The sequence below is a fragment of the Grus americana genome, chromosome 18 (assembly GCF_028858705.1).
Source record: "Grus americana isolate bGruAme1 chromosome 18, bGruAme1.mat, whole genome shotgun sequence".
In the NCBI taxonomy this organism is placed as follows: Eukaryota; Metazoa; Chordata; class Aves; order Gruiformes; family Gruidae; genus Grus; species Grus americana.
In genome coordinates, this window is record NC_072869.1 from 13,358,157 (window position 1) to 13,376,058 (window position 17,902).

Below are 17,902 nucleotides of genomic sequence, written 5' to 3' on the forward strand. Positions count from 1 at the left end.
GGCCATGGCGGGGCGGCTGTGGCGGCTCTGCAACCTCCTCATGGCCGCTTTCTTCGGGCTGGCGGCCGCGGTGCAGGTGAGGGCGGGGCCGCCCGGGCTGGGGGCGGCAGGCGGCCCCGCTCCGCTCCCCGCCCTTCCCCTCCCCTCCGGTCCCCTCCCGCGGAGCCCGGCCCCGGCCGGGGCGGACGCTGCTGTGGGGTCTCAGTGCGCGCTTCCTCGCTGCAGGTGAACGATCCCGATGCCGGGCTGTGGACAGTGAGTACGGGCCGCCCTTCCCATCGGGCAGCTGGAGCGGGGCGGGCGTCGGCGGCAGGCGCCGGGGGCGGCCCTGCTGCGGCTCCTCCTGCCGGCGCCTTCCCCGAGGGGTCCCCGGTGGCCCCAGCCCCGCTCCGCTGCGCCAATCCGCCCGGCGCGTGGTCCGAACAGGGCCGCCGGAGGAAACCTGCTCCCTGCTTTTAGCTGAAGAGCAAACAGGTGCCGGGAAAACAATCGCTGTGCTGCAGCGACGGCTGAAATCCGACCGCGCTCCCAGGATCTTCCCTATCTCACCCCAGATTGGCACCTGCCCCCTGCAAAGCACTGGTTCCCTGTGCAGGACACACCACGGTGCTCTCGCTCCTCCTGCCTTGCACCCGACACCCCCTGACCGAGCGACCTCCCATCTCCATCGCACCTCTGCCTGCCCTGAATCACCAGCTTGACTGTCGCCTGTCGCCACTCGACTCGGCAGGGTTTCCTCGGTCTCGAGGGGAAATCTAGAGAGAAACCCTCTCCGCTGTCCGCTTTGCCAGCCCTTTCTCGGGCACATGAGCAGCCCGGTGCGCACCGGGTGTGGAGCTGAGGGGCAACGTCCCTGTATGTGACAGGAGCTGCTGGGTGGGCAAGGGCCGTCCCCTGCACCTCCCTTGTGCGGGCGAGCCCAGCTGACGGGCTGCGGCAGCCAAGGGTGCTCCTGCTCTCAGGGGAGACACCCAGTGCAGGCGGAGGGTTTGGGGGTCCATACTGGGGAGGGTCCCGTAGGGGCTTTCCCCGGCAGATTGAGATGCAGTGCAGGGGCTCTGCAGCAGGCTGGATGGACTATGAGGACTTGGCACCCCAGAAGCTGAGGAACAAGGGCTGGCACTCAGCTGATGGTCCCGGATTTTGGGTGGTGATGGTGAAGATGAGCGCTAGCAGTGCCAGGGCATGCCAGAGGGAGAGGGATTGGCAGCTGTTCTGCACATCTGACAAACTGCTTCGAAGGGGAGAGGCATTAATGGGGGTGGGCGCTTCTGCTTCCTTATCTTGCTAAGTTTTGCTACAGAGCAGACTTGTGTTTCATTAACAGGTTGTCTACCTAGTGCCAGCTGCCCTGACACTGCTTGTCAGCATTAACCCTTCAATAACAGGTACGATATCGATGTGCAAAACAGAGTCTCTGCTCAAATTTTGCCCCCAAAAGGTTTGTTTTATTGAGTCACAGATTAAGATCAGGCTGTGTGGAAACATGTGCAACTACCTTTCGGCGGCAAAAAGCTGTGAGACCTGCATCTACAAAAGCTGGTCATTGGTTTAGTGCTTGTGGTTGGACGTGCTGCAGGTGAACGTAGGAGCCCTGCTGCTGGGATGGTCTTACCTTTGCACCCTGATTCCAGCACTCCAAGCCTGATTGGAGCACAAGCCTGGGAGCACGCTCTGAACCTGGCTCTGCTGTTGACGTTAGCACTTTAATTCACTTCGTTTCCTTGTTGTAAATCTGTGGTTTTGCTTATCTACCTCTCAGAAGAGCAGCTGAGCTCTGCACAGTCCTTTGAAAGAGCTGAAGGTCTTTGTTCAGTATCAAGTATTGCAGCTCCCCAACAAAGTGCATGGGGAGCAACGGGGACGTTTAGAGGCTTCAGTGGCTGAATTTCCAAGGGCTAATGCCACATCGCATGTTGAGAGAATCAGTCAGATCAGATTTGGTCCAGGACTCCAGCAAATAGTTCATTTTTTTGTATTTTCATCTATTAGAAATAACTTAAAAATAACATTTTAAATACACAAAGTGACTATCTCTTCTGGATGAATACTTACTCTCAATAAACTGAAACCACACTCATGCCAGAAAAGAAAATCTTCAGGAGTGCATGCTGTTGTCACAAATCACGCCATTGCAGTCACTCGGCATTCTGGCTACCTTAAGCATTTAAAGTGGCAGCATTCATAAAACCAGAACCTGTGAGGGTTGGTTGCCTGTGGTTTTGAACATTTCAGGGGAGGTTTATTTGTGTGATAGGTGTAGCTTCAACATAGTGGCATTTGGCTGGTCAGGAGAATCTGCGTGTTAAACTCATAAGTAGGGTTTTGTTACTTGTGCCAAGATCTGTGGAAAAGAAAGATTAATATAGCACAACTATTGTACAACTGGACATTTATGTAAATTCACCAAGGGATGTTTGCCATTCACATCTGTGGAAGACCCAGATTCTGCCTCTGCTGAGCTGCGGTAAGTTCAGCCAAATGGGGAGTCGATTACAACAATGGGTCGTGCTGAGCTCTCCAGTTTTGGCAGCCCATCCATCTTTAATGCTTGCCTGGTGGGGTCAGTGCCCAGAATGACGGCTTTTAACTTTACGGGTTTTGCTGGTGACATTGCTGAGATCAGCGAGAACTGCCCATGTCGTTTGCTTACCTCTTCCCCAGGAGCCCCTGGGAATGGGCATGGAAAGCCACAAGAATCTGTAGGGCTGTTCAGGTATTTCACATCATCTGTATTTCTCTGTTTAAAAACATCAGTCCCCAGGCAGAGATGTCATCAGTGTTGCTCATCACCAGAGGTAAAAGCATAGGCAGAGGCGTGTCAGGGAGTGTGAGGGAAGATGTTCCCTGCAGCGTGGTGGTCGCTCGGTTCCCCTGACAGCTGGCTGGGATCTGGGGCTCGCTCCCCCAGGCACCCGTGGCCCTCTGGGGTCACGCTGAGTGTCCAGTATGGCTGTGAGCTCTGGAAAGGCTGCTCCTTCTGCTTAACTTCTTTTGTAATCTGCCTTGTGATTTTTTTTTTTTTTCCCCATGCACATTGAATGCTGGAGCCTATTTTGTTTGCTGGAGAGAATAGGAAACAGTCTTCCTTGAGATGCTGTTGCCAAGAAGTTGCGTTCCTAGGAAAGCAAGCCCCAAGCTCACTAGTGTTCATTTTCAACCATGCTTTTTAACAGCTTTCCCTGGTTATAAGATGCTGGTATTAATTCCATCTTCCTGCTTAAGATATGCTGGAGGCATCTATTTTAGTGACTCAGTTGCTTTTTGATTTATAGGGTCTACCTCATGCTACATTGCAGTTTCTGGCAGTCAATTTTTTTTTCCTCAGATAATGGTGTTTGGAGGAGCCTCTGTGACCTTCATTCTGCTGGTTGCATTGTTGGGACCATTGTATTGGCTTGCTCTTTGTTTGCTTATGCTCAAGGAAACATTTTGCACGAAGAGGAAGGCAGGTAAGCAGATTTTTATTTTCCCCTGCATGAATTCAGCATGCCAGACCATCTTCTTGTGGTGGTCCCCTTGCTAAAGTTTATTTGCTGGGCTGTTGCAGCGAGTGCTGTTGGTGCAGGGGAACCAAACCAAGGAGCAGGGCCCGTAGTGCTCCAAACCAGCGATTTGTTGGACAAAAGAGCTAAAGGAGCATGAACAGGCGTGATTGCTTGCCCGATTGCGGCAGTTCCGTTTAAGTGGAAGCAGTTCTGGCTTTCAAAGACCAGGGGCATGAGCACAGTGAAACAGCTTTGCGTCCTCTGCTGGAGTTGTAGGAATTAAACATCACCTCAAGAGTTTTTAAACATTATCTGGCACGGGCAGCAGAGTCCCCTGAACTGCCAGGGACTGAGCGGGAGGATTTCTCACCTGGACGCAGTTGTTGCCTGAAGTAGGTGCTCGCTCGGTACGGGGGGAGGCGCTGGCCCTACTGTGGCTGTTCGCGCTCTGCAGTACCGGGACGCTGCTTTGCCCTGCGTTGAGGAGGGAAACGTGCTGTGGAACGCAAATTCAGCAGTGGAACAAAAAGTGGCAGCGGGAATTTCTGCAGCTGTATAGCTGGGTCACGTGTGTTTCTAGATTTGTGGTGGGAGGCAAAGTTACTCCGTGTAAATACCTTTGTAATTATAATCCTAGTCAAATATACTGAACTTCTCCAAAAGGAGGTAGTGCATGCTTACACTACTGTTCTGGAGGCAAAATTTTGATTTTTAAAAGTAAGCATCTGCTTGTATTATTTTTTGGTTTTTGTTTGGCTTTTTAGAGAGTTGTTTGGTCTGGTGATTATTACAATATGGATGAGTCTTTGTCGCAGTTCAGCAAAGTAAGTTTTTGTTTGGTTGTTTTTTTTAATCCATTCATATGTTCACATTCAGTGACTAGCTGCTTGAAAATACATAATTGATTTTGGCTGCTTGTTTTTCTGCTTCATGTCACTGTCTGAACCTTCTCAAGATACCTAAGCGGTAGTAGCTGGTGCTACAGCCTATAGGATCTTGCACAGATAAAAGTCTGAGGAGGGGGAAGTAAAGTTACACAAAACAGTTTTTCTGCTCCCCCTGCCATAATTGGCAGGGGACATTCTCCCTTTGCATAAGGACAGCACGGCCCTTCTGTGGAACAGGCTAGGGAACGTTGGCCACGACTGCTAATGAACTGCAAAGCCATTTCTGCCACTGCTCCCAATTCACAGAACTTTCCACTGAGGGTCTCCGTACTGGTGTCTGCTGCATCCACCAGAGCAGGCAGGTGACACAGGCAGAACTGGCAGATGGCGCTGGGTGGCTGCCTGGTCTGCAGTGGCTGCCTGCTTTTCCCCTCCAGCCTCTTCAAAGGAGGGTGCTACAGCAGTCTTGCTAAATTCCTGTTAGCTGGGAGCATGAAAAAAACCCAATCTGCCAAATAGTACCTTTGTGCTGGGAAAACATGTCACAGATGCTCTGGGCAAGCAGAGTACTTTCCCCCCCACACCTGTTTCATGTAGCCTGAAGTGGCAGAAAACCCTTCTGCTGGCCCGTGGTGCCTCTCCCGTAAAAGACTCTGCTGATACATCCACAGGAGCTCTAGTCAAGTGGCCAAAGGCTCTCCGCTGTCTTTAGTGAATATAGAGTCTCAATCCACCTGCAGCCAGGTGTGAATGTTCCGTCGCAGTCTGATTTGAAGTAGCTCTGTTGCATTTCCTTCTTTATAGGAGTCCACTGGGTGGAGTTCGCTTGACTGCTGCAATCGTGGTTGCTCTCTTCCCCTTTGTTTCGTGGCTGTACATTTATATGAACAAGGAGATGCGAGCATCCTGGCCAACACACTGTAAAACGGTGATATAATCAGGTGGGAGAAAGTATAGAATAAATATTCTGACCTTACTTGCCTTTGCTTTTGGTTTTTAATGAAAGGTTAGTATCAGTTTGGCAAGAGCCAAGCATGCCTGGCTGCTTCCAGCAGTGCAGTTTGAGATTTGTTAAAATTGAGGAACACTGTCAAACCTGAGTGAGGATTTTTTCTATGGAAACTATTGCTCAGCTGGCCTCTTTGTAAGTTTCCAAAGTACTGCCGATCTAAACGTGTGTTCTAATGATGAATCAAAAAAATTCACTCAATAGCCAATGTGACTATTAAGCGGGTATCCTTTATTGCAGCACTGGGAGTCGCACCGGGATATTTCCACGAACGTGTATCTCGATGAGAAACAAATTGTACGTGATTTATATTACAAAAGTTACATATTCATTAGGTTTCCGATAAGTTTAATACATATTCATTATTACTCCGGGAACTCATGAATATACGCTAATGTCCTGATACACCTGCACAGTTTCCTTCTCACGTGGTTAGTCCTCCTCAAATCTTCTTCTTTCTCCTCTTCTTCAGTGTACACAGCTGGGTGACCTCTTATGATCTCCGTTTTGCAAGCTCAGCAACCTTGTTATCCGTCCTGCCCAGATGGTCCCAGGCTTGTTGGCATATTGGGCCCCCTTTATCAGGATGCCTCAAACTTTGTGTCTTTTTTCTAGTTCATACCCAAGGACTATTCCCTAATTTACAGCTTCTCTTATCCTGTTTCTACATTCCAACTATTTTACTAATTGTTTTCTTTCGTACTGGAGCATGAAACAGGCGAAGCCTGAGTTTGTGGGGCCTGACTCAAGTGTTGCCAAGTTATATATTCTGTTTTAAAATTGCTATACGCTAATTAGTTTCCCTTATTCACTGTATATTCAAGACATCTGGCATCCCTGGATCACTCTCCAGCCACCTCGTACTTTGGGAAATCTACCGTTCTGTAACATAAAAGTAAAGCAAACACTTTGTTTCAATCAATGACTGTTTACAGCCATAAGACTTTCAGATTTCCGCCTGGATAGTCCATTGAGACTAACTGAAAAATTCAGCAGTCTGTATTTCTGTTCCTACACTAAAATCATATGTAGAATATATCTGAAGCAATATTACTGCTATTATCTGTAACTGAAAATTACTGGGTTTACAGAGTAATAAACACTGTTTTTCTAAAGAAAATTCAGTGAAAGCTTCTGCATCTTTATTTTCTGCGAGATGGAGAAATAAGAAGACAGAATTCAAGACAGAATTTCATTTCCTGGAAAGCAGAACCCAGACAGCAGCCCAGCAACAGTAAGCGTGTTCCACCACTACCACTCCTGGAGCAGGAAGCACAGGTGACTACACTGGAGACACAAGCTGGCCGGGAGAGAGCCAGAACGCATCCAGGCGCAGCACAGCAACGTGCTTTACATCCTCCCAGGTCAGGGCTCCTTCACTCAGTACTGCTGTCGGCCAATACAGCTGTGCACGCGTGGATCCCAACGAGGGCATCTGCTGCATTATGTGATGTAGCACAGATGGTCTCCATTTTCCTTGAGCTTAGCTTGTTTTGAAGATTATTTTAGTAATTTAAAGCAACGTTAAGACGACTGCATTAGGCCACAGGGTGGGGTAATTCAGTCAGTTATGTCTCATGTCTGACAATGATGTTTAAAAAAAATAAAAAAATAAAAAATGGAAATGCAGCTGGGTAGGTACAATTCTGCATGCTTCAATTCTGACTGATGTAGAAAAAATGGGGGGTTTTTTTGACAATAATCATAATATGCTTTGCATTTTTTTCACAGTGAGTAACAATCCAGTAAGGATTGGGTGTTTCAAGTCAACATTCTGCATTCAAGTATATTTATTTCAAACGTGGTTACTGGCCTTCTCTGTTCTCCACAAAGAAAGTACGTGTGTTTTCTTACAGAAACGTAATTTCTAAAATTCTGTATCCGAGAGAAAAATGTTTGAGTTAAAGCTGTAAGGATCAGCCATGCACATCTTTCTACAAGCAAGTAATAAGCTGAATCCCCTGCTTTTCTGTCCAAGTACTTCCTGAAGAAGAGCGATTTGTATTTGCCTACTGTTTTTAGAAATGCATCACTCTGTCTGAAATTCTGCCCCCTCCCTTTAGTATCATTTTATCTTCATAGACATAAATAATTCCAAAGGCATTGCTTTCCGGTGGAGTTTCAATAACCCCCTCTAAAGTCAGATGATGAACGCCATGAGAGTCTAAACAATAGCCGCCATCGTGCAAGTGTCCTGCAAGAAAGCAGACCACGCACTGATGGGAGTGTATGACTGCAAGGGCATCTTCATAATTCCAGGCTAGGCAAACTCTGTCTGAAGCATCTGGATGAATGGGCAGATGACCTGCAGTTGAGAGGGAAAGAAGCACGAGAGTCACTTTAAGTGTAATCATACTCTGCCTTCCCACTGGGAAGTTCAGACATCTAACTGTATACACAAAGCTCACCCAAGCGTGAGACATGTTTGCTAGTCTCCTACTTCACAGGTTATGTGTGTACTTCAGTGGCGCTACAAAGCCGCTACGTGTTCCTCAGCTAACATATGCTGGCTACATAACTTTTTTTGCATATATCCCCATATATCCCCCGTATCCACCTACCCATAACTATAACTTTTTCTTGGTTTTCATCAGAGAATTTGAGGACTTCATTGAACCAGTCCAGCTGACCTTGGCTAAATCCTCCGTTAAACTCTACAAACCGAGGTTCTTTGAGTCCTGTAATGAAGAAGGAGGTTAGGTATAGGTACATACGCCTCTTGTGGCTCTTCTATTTGCTTGCCTCGTGTAAGTCTGCTTACAATAGATGGTTTACTCTTACAATCTTTTTTCTTGCATCTCTTGGATCAAAACTCCAGCCTCCTTGGAGAAACAAGAGAAAATTATTTGTCAGGGTTTTTGGGGGTTTTGGTCATGCTGCAGGCACAGGTTTTCCACTCTTGGGTCCCCCTGGCATGGGATAGGGTGGGCATCACTTGATGCTCTGCAACAGCAGCTGCACCAACAGCTGCCTTTAGTTCTGATACTGCAGGGCACGCAGCTCAATGTAAATCCATCCCAAAAGCACCAGAGCAGCATGACAGGGATGGTGGAGCATCTCCTGTGCCTGTCTAGAGACCCACTGACTGGCTCCCAGCCAACAGCAGGGATGTGGAAGAGGTGGGCAGAAATGGGGCACCTGCCTCAGCCCCTAGCAACCAGATGTCAGCCCCAGGAGCTGCCTTATTGCTCCGGGAAGCTGAGGTTCAGCCGCCTGTGCTCCCTGTTGAAGGGTCAAGCCGGGGGGGTACCTGCGGGGCTGTTGAGGTTGTCGTTAGGGTTCTTCTCCCGCAGCAGCCGCAGGGACTCCTGGTATCGGGGGCTGTCCGGCTCTCTGCCCAGGATGCTCAGGTCATAGGCGTCCAGCATGACGACGCGGAACTGTGCAGCCGGGCTGAAGTGATAGGCCTGGCAGTCCCTGGCTGGCGGGCCGGCCACGGCCCCAGCGGGCCGGCTGTTGAGGCCAGTGTGCACCAGGTGGGCCCGGCTGAAGTTATAGAACTCATGGTTGCCCCATGCGTGATGCACCGGCACCGACAGCTGCCCCAGCGCTGCCAGCACCTGCTCCAAGGCACCTTCAGCCTCGCCGCTGCGGGCATTGAGGCCATCGATGCTGTCACCCAGCTGCAGCACGAAGGTGAGCGGCACCCTCTCAGTGGCCCATGCTTCCACAGCGTTCTGCAGCAGGTTAAGGCTCTGACGGTAATATCGCCGTCGGCACCCGCTGAAATCGTATCCGTCCTCTGCGTCCGCGTAGTGGATGTCTGTGATGACACCGAAGGAGAAGAGCGGTGCCGCCTCCATGGCGGTCATTCACGGATGAGGGAGGCGGAAGGGGCGGACACGGAAGAGGGGGCGAAAAGATGGCGGCGGCGGTACGCTGCTGGCGAGCAGCGCTTTGCTGGCGGCTGCCGGGCCCGGGCAGCGTCGCCCGGCCCCTTACCGGCTACCCAAAGCGGCCGGTAAAGGGCCGGGCGACGCTGCCCGGGCCCGGCAGCCGCCTGCTGTCCAGCCTGCCGCCGGGCAGCGGTTCGCGGACGGGCGCGCAGAGGAGGGTGAGTGAGGGAGCCGCGTCCCTCCTCAGCGGGGGAGCCCGGGGCGGCGGGCCGGGCCGCGCCGTCCCCTCCTTTTCAGTCACTAAACAGCTTCTCCTCAGCAGCTGGTGTCGTGGCGGTCGCTGGCGGCCACCTTCGTGCTGTGCGGGGGGCTGCTGGCCGCCATGAAGAAGGTGAAGAGGCGGAAGGAGGAGGGTGAGTGCGGCGTGGGGGGAAGAGACCGGACCCTTTCCGCCTGGGGGGAGGCCGCGCTGCCTCTGCGGGACCCGGCTTGGGCTGTCAGCGTGTGGCCGGGCGGGACAAGCAGCAGGAGCGTCGTATTTTGTATTCAGATGATACATATTTTGTATTCGGATGATGATGTATTTTGTCCACTTTAGCATCCTGCTGAATCACATCATGCTTCAGACAGTGCCATTTTGTGCCCGTGTGTATGTAAGTGCCACAGGAAATTTTCAAAAATTAAGAAAAAAAACCACCAAACACGTCAAGGTTAAGCATTTTAAAATTCTTAAATACGCCTTTGCTGTTGGAATAGTTGTGTTTGATTATGCTCACTGCTGCCAGTTGGTTTCCCTCCGCTCTGTGCAGCATATGCATGCGTTTCCCTGTCCTGCAGTAACTGCCCCACACATTTCATTTTCATGTTTTTAATGTTGAAAATAAGAGATATTACAGCTTTTAAGATATGTTCAGTTTGCAGAGTATGCTAATTTTTCTGTTTCACACCAAGCCAGGTACCTGTCTGGTATGATCAAATGACAATGAAAGAGATTACATTTCAAAGGAGTTAAGTGATATATTTGATGTTGCCCAAAATGGAATGAATTTTGGTATCTTGTCCATGTTGGGCTTTTGCATGATGAGCGTTGGTAGATCTTGATGTTTTGGCGACCCGGGCCGTGACTCCGCAAGGTTCTCTGACTCTTGACTGCTTCTGAGGCTCTCTGGGGATGCACTGTGGGTCATGGCATGGATGTGTTTGATCCCCTCTTGTTTTTTGTAGAGCTGGAGAAGGAACGAAACCGAGGCATTGGGAAACCGCTGCTAGGAGGGCCCTTCTCACTCGTCAGCCATGAGGGACAGCCCAAGACCAGCAGGGACTACATCGGCCAGTGGGTGCTGATCTACTTCGGCTTTACACACTGCCCTGACATCTGTCCTGATGAACTGGAGAAAATGATTGAAGTGGTAGATGAAATTGGTATGGGAATTCGGTTGGTGTAGTGGTTGGTCCTTTTTATGAGAGGCCCAGGTTTATTGTGGTAAAATATCGCAAGTAGTAATAACTGGTGATCTTTTTCTAAAAATGCTGCTGACTACTATTCAGTAGTTGAATTAATTGCTAAGTGATACATAGCTCAGTCTGCCTATCACTAGGATCTGATGTTTAGAGCATGACAGCGCTGATCTTTCCACAAGAGGGGACTTCTTGGTTATAAAACATGATGGTGGCAGGTTACAGGGAACAGTGCCATTGCATTGTGTTGTTGCCAAGGAGTGGTTGTGGAGTGTATTAGAGTTTTTTCCCCCCCTCAGTTTTATTCATTCTGAAAACAAATGTCTGTGAGAGTCTGAGAGTGACTGTGCTGTGGAATGAAGTTTGGGGGAAGGTTGTGTGATAGAGGTGTTGTTCTCAGCTTGCAGTCCTGAGGAGTTACAGAGCAGGGATAATAGTAACCAAGCAGGCGGGAGGGTGGACTAGAGTGAAGAAAATATAGTGAAGACTGTGGCTGAAACATGAGGGAAAGAGCCTGAATTGTGTCTTCACCTATAGTCCCGCTCCACCGTCACAGGCGTGCTTTCATTGTGTTGACCATTGTGCTTTGATACATGCATGACGCCATGGCATTTTCTGCATCAGAGCCAATTTGTCATCCCTCCTAAGCAGGACAGGTCTCCAGCTGAGAGGCTGGAAGTGTAGCTGCACCCAGCACAAGCACAGAGTGTTGGATTACATGACATTTGCTTCATTCACAAATTACATAAATTAAGCTGCACAAAATGCCCTTTTTTGGTCACTTAGGATGGGCTTTGATGGATATTACGGCAGCTTGGCTATGAGCTTGTTTGAAGGGAGGTGAGAAATCATTTTTAATTTTCTAACAAAAATAATAATTGTTAATGTCACAGATAGAATTCCATCTTTGCCTAATCTGACCCCGCTCTTCATCACTATTGATCCTGAGAGGGACAACGAAGAAGCCATTGCCAGATATGTTAAAGGTATTACTGTTTTCTTCCTCGATGTCAAAGCATGTAATGTAGAGCACTGAAAAGCAGGCTCTTGATGGGATTCTTTTCACTAAAATGTCTAAATGTCTTCTTTCTATCCAGAATTTTCTCCGAAGCTGATCGGATTGACTGGTACCAAGGCACAGATTGACCAAGTGGCCAAAGCTTACCGTGTGTATTACAGCGAAGGTCCCAAAGACGAAGACGATGATTACATAGTAAGTAAACATAGAGCCTTTGCGTAATGAAAGATTTTTGGATAAGAGCAGCATATAGATTTTAAAATCAGAAGGCAGCTATTCCAATCTATGCTGAAGTCCTACGTGACAGAGCCCTGTTGCACCACTGTGCTAAGCTGTGTTTTAGTCAGAATCAAGGTGCCCTCTTACAAGCTCGGAACCTCACTGAAATACGTTCTAAAACTGTACAATCCCAGGCCTGCATACAGAATAGCATGTGAGCTAGCAAGCCTGGCAGTAATTTGAACTTTGTTCTGTCGTGTAATGTTTTTGTCTGGCTGTTTTCCTGTGTGTTCCAAAGTGAAAATGGAACTGGGAAATGAAGAAATAGGAAGAGGAAGAAATGAGAGCTAAAAGCAAGTAACAACTCGTTCCCTGCCGAACTGGCACCAAGGAGCGGGGTCTTCCTGGTGAGAGACTTGAGTGATGTAAAGTCTGTCTGCTGATACAGATTCACAGACTGGTAGGGGTTGGAAGGGACCTCTGGAGATCATCTAGTTCAACCCCTCTGCTAGAGCAGGATCACCCAGAGCAGGTTGCACAGCATTGCATCCAGGCAGGTTTTGAATATCTCCAGAGGAGAAGACTCCACAGCCTCTCTGGGGAGCCTGTTCCAGTGCTCGATCACCCTCAGAGTGAAGAAGTTTTCCATCATATTGAGATGGAACTTCCTGTGTACCAGTTTGTGCCCGTTGCCCCTTCTCCTGTCACTGGGCTCCACTGAGAAGAGTCTGGCCCCATCTTCTTGACACCCACCCTTTAGATATTTATAAGTAGTGATCAGATCCCCTCTTATTCTCCTCTCCTCCAGGCTAAACAGCCCCAGCTCTCTCAGCCTTTCCTTATACCAGAGATGCTCCAGTTCCCTCATCATCCTCACAGCCCTCCGCTGGACTCTCCCCAGTAGTTCCCTGTCTGTCTTGAACTGGGGAGCCCAGCACTGGACACAGAACTCCAGATGTGGCCTCACCAGGGCAGAGTAGAGGGGGAGGAGAACCTCCTTTGACCTGCTGGTGATACTGTGGGGATCTTCCTCCTGTGTCAAATGACCTGTAAGAGAGAGCATGTTAATGCTAAATTAAGTGGGAATGAAATACGTAGAGTAATAGTGTGAAGGGGGAAAATGAGGTTTAAGTGAGGCTAAACAGGGTGGTCAAAATCTTACTCTCTGGAAGTGAATAGGTCTGGTTATAGGGCTGAGAGCTGCTGCCAAGGCCTTCCTGACCTGCCACGTCCTGAGCAGACTGGAAGAGTAAAGTAGGAACAAGTGATACAACAAGTGAGGATGCACGTTATGTGATCTTCATTTTTTTTTCTTCATTACAAGAACTAAAGACATCAGAAAAAACTAAAAACAGGTTCAAAAGGAAAGGTTCTTGGAATGGGCACGTGAGAACTGGAATCTCTTGCTACAGATGCAAATGGTAGAAGTTTATGGGAGTCCACAGGGAGACTTGTTGTTAGTCTTTGGAAAATACAGTCTGTTGAAGATTATGAAATGCACAGAAATCTTGCCTAGTTCAGGAAGCCTGTGAGCTAGAAGTGTTTGGAAACTGGGAGGTAATAGAGGAAGATAGCATATTTTTGGTGCTGGTTTTGTATTCTTCTTTAAAGCAAACACTGTTGGTCACTATTTGAGGTAGGATGCTGAGGCAGATTGGTTTTGGTCTAATCCAGTATTGTTTAATCTGTTTTTTAAAACCACCTGACTGCAGCAAATAAATTATCCACAGGACAAAAAGATTGGTGGAACAAAAAAGTAGTGCATAGAAAAAAACAGCAAGAGCAGCACATGATCGCAGTAAAGAGGAGGTGGAATCACGCTGGCGATGTGCACTGCTCTACATTGCTAAAAGGGGTGTGCAGTTAGAGATCAAGAACTTGTTTTCACTTGAAGTGGCAACTCAATTGCTACAGAAATCTGTGTCTAAGATGCTATATTTGAATGAAGGAGAGAAGCTTGCTGGAGAAATTCAACACCAATTTAAATCAATCTAGCATCAATCTGAAATCAATCTAAAAATACTGCTTAAAATCAGATTTATAAAAGGAGGCTGGTGGAAATGCAAAAATAGGTTATAGGAACAGGATTGGCAAAGGATGCATGCTCAGGAGAGGGAAAAACTCAGTAGAATCTGACACTAAATGAGTGAACTGAAGTTGAGAAGAGATCGTGGAAGGAGGCCAGAAGAGCTGAAGGAGTGCTGCTGCTTATGAAGTAAACCACATGTAGATTCTAGCAAACCACACCTGGATTCTGGCCTGGCCATGAAGGAGAAAGGGGTTCGGCCGAGGAAAATAACTCTGTGGATGACAGCAGATTCAAGGGAGGCTGGAGGGTGAAACCAAACTGGAGGATGTGACTACACATGTAATGAAGTAGGAGAAGGGATTCAGGATCCAGGGAGAATACTGCTGGTCCATGCTAGGGTTGTGAGTCTGACGGAAGGGAAGGGCAGTGAGGAAGAAAGGCCAGTGAATTGGGAGCAGGAGAGCAGCCTGGGAGCCCCAGACGTGGTGCCAAGGAAGAAGAGTGTATACCTGCATCTCTTCAGAATTTGTCATAGCTTCTGGGTTTTGAGACACAGTGAGCTCTCTGTGTTCAGGGCAGGAGGGCCAGAGGGCACACATCTCTGAAACAAAATGGGGAGCGGATAGCAGCAATAGCAGACCTGGGAGGGAGAGCTTGAGGCTGGGTTTGTGCCTACCTGAGACTTATCCAAGTAATTACTACTCTGCCATTTCTTCCAGTAAGGCTTTTTTTTTCCTTATTATGTCTTGCATGGACCTGTCATGCTGGTTGGTGATTAAGACTGACATTTGTGCAGGAGCAGATTCTGTTTCCTCTGCAGGCTGCTGGGAGGTGAGGGAGAGGAAGAGGCCCACTACAGCCAATTAAACTTTGCTGCTTGTTTTGGCTTGAAAAGAGCATTGAGACGAGCATTTAGAAATTACAAGTTCTAAATTTCTGTTTGAATTTTTCAAGTATTACTTGAATATTACGAGCTCCTATTTAATAATCTCAATTTTATAATTCTCAATACCAGAATATCCAATTTACTTGTTTTATTATGTGGTTTACAAGATTGCATTCAAACTCAAATGATGATCTTATGTGCATATAGTGGGAACAGTGCAGGCTTCAGGCACAGCTTGAAAAACAGTGGTCTTTTGCACACGAACTGCTCTCCAGCCTGACTGTATATAATATTCCATAGGCCGGAGAGTTACGATGCTCTGCACAGGCTACCTGATTTTTTTTTTTTTTCCAGTTGAAGGATCTAAATTGTGATTCAGATTGCTTAAAAAAAATTGTCTTCTAGAACTTGATTTTGTGATCTTACCTTGAACATCTGAAACTAAATTAAAATACTTGAATTAAACCTTCCTCAATAAAATTTTGAGAAACATTCTTTCACTGACAGAAGTCCCATTATGTTTAATGCGTCCTTTTAGCACAGTTGTACTCTCAATGCATAAGTACATTCCAGTTCTTCTCCAGTGGCAGTGAGATGATGCAGTCACTTGAGCAATCACAGATTCATGGCCTTCATTTTCAGTATTTAGTGTCTTTGCTCATAAAGATGTTGTCACAGTTAGGTGCAGATAGTACTTGCAGTGGCATTTTAAATAAATTTACAGTGGAGTTAATTTTTATATAAGTCAAATTGGAATACCTTAACATTCAAGTGATTATTACTTTGAACATTTTTTAAGGTTACTCTAATTCCAACAGTAGAGGGAGCCCCCTCCCAGCACACCTATCTCCCTCTGCGCCTGCTCCTCTAGTTGCAGCTCCTGTATCTCACTGATCCTCTTGGTCCCATTGTTTGCACCAACAGTGAACTTGGTTTAATGAAATACCTCTGTTTATATTGGATTTACATCATACAAGCAGCAGGAGCTTGAATACCTTGTGGGGGTCATGAAGCATCATGACAAGTAGAAGGAAACTTGAAAAGCAGTGGGGAAAGACCATTAGCCCGCAGGCTGGTCCCAGCCTTGTCTGTGCTGCAAGAAGGGTACTGGCAGCGTAGGGAAGACTTGTCTGCTTAATGTATTCATTCACACATTCTCAGCAGCTCTTTTTCTCTAGTTCTTGGGTAAAACAAGAAGAGGTCGCTGAGGTGATGCTGAGCTTTTCCTTATCTTGCTTTGGCTTCTTGGTGAGAAGTCTTGTGAGACAGCTGAACCAAAGGCTGAATGGGATGCTGTTGCTGCTGACTTTGAGAGATGCACAGGATGTTCCAGTATTTAAAGGGTGGCTACAAAGAAGATGGAAACTTCCTTTTTACAAGGAGTCACATGGACAAGATGAGGGGTAATGGGTACAAGTTACATGTGGGGAGATTCTGATTGGACACAGGAGGAAAATTTTTCACAATGTGAACAATCAGCCATTGGAATAATCTCCTCAGGGAAGTGGTGGACGCTTTTAAGATTCGGCTGGATGGGATGCTGGGCCATCTTGTCTAGACTGTGCTTTTGCCAAGAAATGTTGGACCAGATGGTATTCGATGATTCTATGATCTTTTTTTTACCAAGCCACGATGTGCTCTCTTGCAGGTGGATCACACAATAATAATGTACCTCCTTGGGCCAGATGGTGACTTTGTGGACTATTATGGCCAGAATAAGAGGAGCACTGAGATTGCTGCTTCTATTGCTGCACACATGAGAAAGTACAGATCCTAAAACACGATGTGAATGTTACCTGTAGGTTTGGCTGTAATTGGGCATTGGAGTTAAAGCAGAAGCATACAAGTGTAACATCCTGTCACCACATGCCTCTCTCCTTCCAAATAATGAAGGCAACCATACTTCTGCAAAATACCATTATCAAAAATTTCTATAGAGCCTTTGCCATGGATATTATTTGCAGCATGATCCAGGCTACAGAATGAAATTTGGGACTTCTCTGAAACATTGATGGGAGCAGAAAATGGAAAACTTCATTTGGGAAGAACATGTGTATTGTTGGCAAAATTAATTGGTAACTCTTGGCAAGACATCAGTGAAGGACGGTCACTGCAGGAGATGAGAAGCCATGTGGGCCATGGCATACTCAGACAACCCCTGCCCTCTGTTTTTCTGCACTGTTTTGCCTTCTGGGAGAGGCAGTTAGAATATTATAAGCAGGAGAGCCTTAAGAGTACTTCTTTATCAAGGTTAAGAAGGTGAAGAGCGCTGCAAGAATCAGGAGCTTCCTGGCATGGGACCGGCCCTGTAGTGTGCCTGATCTCTTCTTCATTTGAATACGGAAATGAATACTTGGTGATTTTTCTAGGTGAATGCTGTTAACTTCTGAAAAAATGAGTAATGGTTGCAAATAGATTTTGCTTCTGGTCTAAATGAGTTTATGCATAGTCAACTGATTGTGCTATGCTGACTAGTGAAGTGGGGAGGATGGAGGGGGTCTGTGCCCATGCAGGGGGCTGTCAGATAAATTTTATGCAGTGCAGCATTTGAAAATAAAGATTACTTTGTATAAGCAATATATTTTTTTCTCCTTAGTTAAGTTTGACTAGGATATCATCAGAACTTTGTATACTGGTCAAGCTTCATATTCTTGCTCTGTTTTTAGAATGTAGTGTTTGTCTATGGTAGTGCAAACCATAAGCTGAATGTGCTTTTTTAAGGTAGCTGAACCCCAGAGAATGGCCCACAGGAGACAAAACAAAGTTCTTGGTGCAAATCCCAGAGTGTTTCAAACTGAACACACACGTTCCTTCTGGTAGTACCGGCATTCTTCTGCGTCTGGGGGTTGGAAGAGAACGTTCCTGTCCAAGGGAAGGTGCAACGTCTATGGTAAACTTCCATCTTTCCAAAATCCTGAAAAACAGTAAACTTAACCTCTTCCAAAGTAATTATAAAACATGATAAATTAGTGTGGGTCCACATAAGCTGCCCCATACTATGGTGACCTCCTGAGGGTATCAGGAAGGTTGCTGTGATAGAGTATGTCTAAGATTGCACTCTTCTGATAAACC

The 17,902-nt window shown here is 47.2% G+C and overlaps 3 protein-coding genes across 10 annotated transcripts; 2 read left to right on the forward strand and 1 right to left on the reverse strand.

The window, feature by feature from the left end:
• Nucleotides 1-6,504, forward strand: TMEM220 (transmembrane protein 220). 3 transcript variants are annotated; one of them, XR_008579726.1, is made up of 8 exons: nucleotides 1-76; nucleotides 226-255; nucleotides 1,328-1,388; nucleotides 3,329-3,452; nucleotides 4,253-4,312; nucleotides 5,180-5,316; nucleotides 5,625-5,681; nucleotides 5,857-6,504. XR_008579726.1 is itself a non-coding variant. In XM_054846423.1 (7 exons), the coding sequence occupies exons 1-6, from the start codon at nucleotides 5-7 to the stop codon at nucleotides 5,310-5,312; spliced, it is 480 nt and encodes a 159-aa protein (XP_054702398.1). In that variant the 5' UTR covers nucleotides 1-4; the 3' UTR covers nucleotides 5,313-5,316; nucleotides 5,625-6,504. The 3 variants fall into 3 exon arrangements, 2 of the variants coding, with proteins under 2 accessions (XP_054702398.1, XP_054702397.1); XM_054846423.1 differs by having other exon boundaries at nucleotides 5,625-6,504; XM_054846422.1 differs by lacking the exon at nucleotides 5,625-5,681.
• Nucleotides 5,596-9,228, reverse strand: ADPRM (ADP-ribose/CDP-alcohol diphosphatase, manganese dependent). 2 transcript variants are annotated; one of them, XM_054846415.1, is made up of 3 exons: nucleotides 8,635-9,228; nucleotides 7,946-8,062; nucleotides 5,596-7,689 (listed from the first exon to the last, which is right to left on the reverse strand). In XM_054846415.1, the coding sequence occupies exons 1-3, from the start codon at nucleotides 9,194-9,196 to the stop codon at nucleotides 7,403-7,405; spliced, it is 966 nt and encodes a 321-aa protein (XP_054702390.1). In that variant the 5' UTR covers nucleotides 9,197-9,228; the 3' UTR covers nucleotides 5,596-7,402. The 2 variants fall into 2 exon arrangements, with proteins under 2 accessions (XP_054702390.1, XP_054702391.1); XM_054846416.1 differs by lacking the exon at nucleotides 7,946-8,062.
• LOC129214556 (protein SCO1 homolog, mitochondrial) lies at nucleotides 8,887-17,407 on the forward strand. Of its 5 annotated transcripts, none has more exons than XR_008579725.1 (7): nucleotides 8,887-9,020; nucleotides 9,543-9,633; nucleotides 10,445-10,642; nucleotides 11,572-11,664; nucleotides 11,776-11,891; nucleotides 12,724-14,271; nucleotides 16,479-17,407. XR_008579725.1 is itself a non-coding variant. In XM_054846420.1 (7 exons), the coding sequence occupies exons 3-7, from the start codon at nucleotides 9,603-9,605 to the stop codon at nucleotides 16,605-16,607; spliced, it is 567 nt and encodes a 188-aa protein (XP_054702395.1). In that variant the 5' UTR covers nucleotides 9,255-9,273; nucleotides 9,377-9,438; nucleotides 9,543-9,602; the 3' UTR covers nucleotides 16,608-17,407. The 5 variants fall into 5 exon arrangements, 4 of the variants coding, with proteins under 4 accessions (XP_054702393.1, XP_054702395.1, XP_054702396.1 ...); XM_054846420.1 differs by lacking the exons at nucleotides 8,887-9,020; nucleotides 12,724-14,271 and adding exons at nucleotides 9,255-9,273; nucleotides 9,377-9,438; XM_054846421.1 differs by lacking the exons at nucleotides 8,887-9,020; nucleotides 12,724-14,271 and adding exons at nucleotides 9,255-9,270; nucleotides 9,375-9,438.
• Nucleotides 17,408-17,902: the final 495 nt, after the last annotated feature.

Excerpts from the sequence above, each read along its gene's own strand:
- ADPRM (XM_054846415.1), bottom strand. The coding sequence starts at position 9,196 with ATGACCGCCATGGAGGCGGCACCGCTCTTCTCCTTCGGTGTCATCACA. Across the intron at positions 8,063-8,634 it reads CAACCTCAACAGCCCCGCAG|GACTCAAAGAACCTCGGTTT; the intron begins GTACCCCCCCGG and ends TCTTCATTACAG. Across the intron at positions 7,690-7,945 it reads AGAAAAAGTTATAGTTATGG|GTCATCTGCCCATTCATCCA; the intron begins GTAGGTGGATAC and ends TCTCAACTGCAG.
- TMEM220 (XM_054846423.1), top strand. The coding sequence starts at position 5 with ATGGCGGGGCGGCTGTGGCGGCTCTGCAACCTCCTCATGGCCGCTTTC. Across the intron at positions 77-225 it reads GGCTGGCGGCCGCGGTGCAG|GTGAACGATCCCGATGCCGG; the intron begins GTGAGGGCGGGG and ends TCCTCGCTGCAG. Across the intron at positions 256-1,327 it reads CCGATGCCGGGCTGTGGACA|GTTGTCTACCTAGTGCCAGC; the intron begins GTGAGTACGGGC and ends TTTCATTAACAG.
- LOC129214556 (XM_054846418.1), top strand. The coding sequence starts at position 8,994 with ATGCTGTCACCCAGCTGCAGCACGAAG. Across the intron at positions 9,634-10,444 it reads GAAGAGGCGGAAGGAGGAGG|AGCTGGAGAAGGAACGAAAC; the intron begins GTGAGTGCGGCG and ends TGTTTTTTGTAG. Across the intron at positions 11,892-16,478 it reads ACGAAGACGATGATTACATA|GTGGATCACACAATAATAAT; the intron begins GTAAGTAAACAT and ends GCTCTCTTGCAG.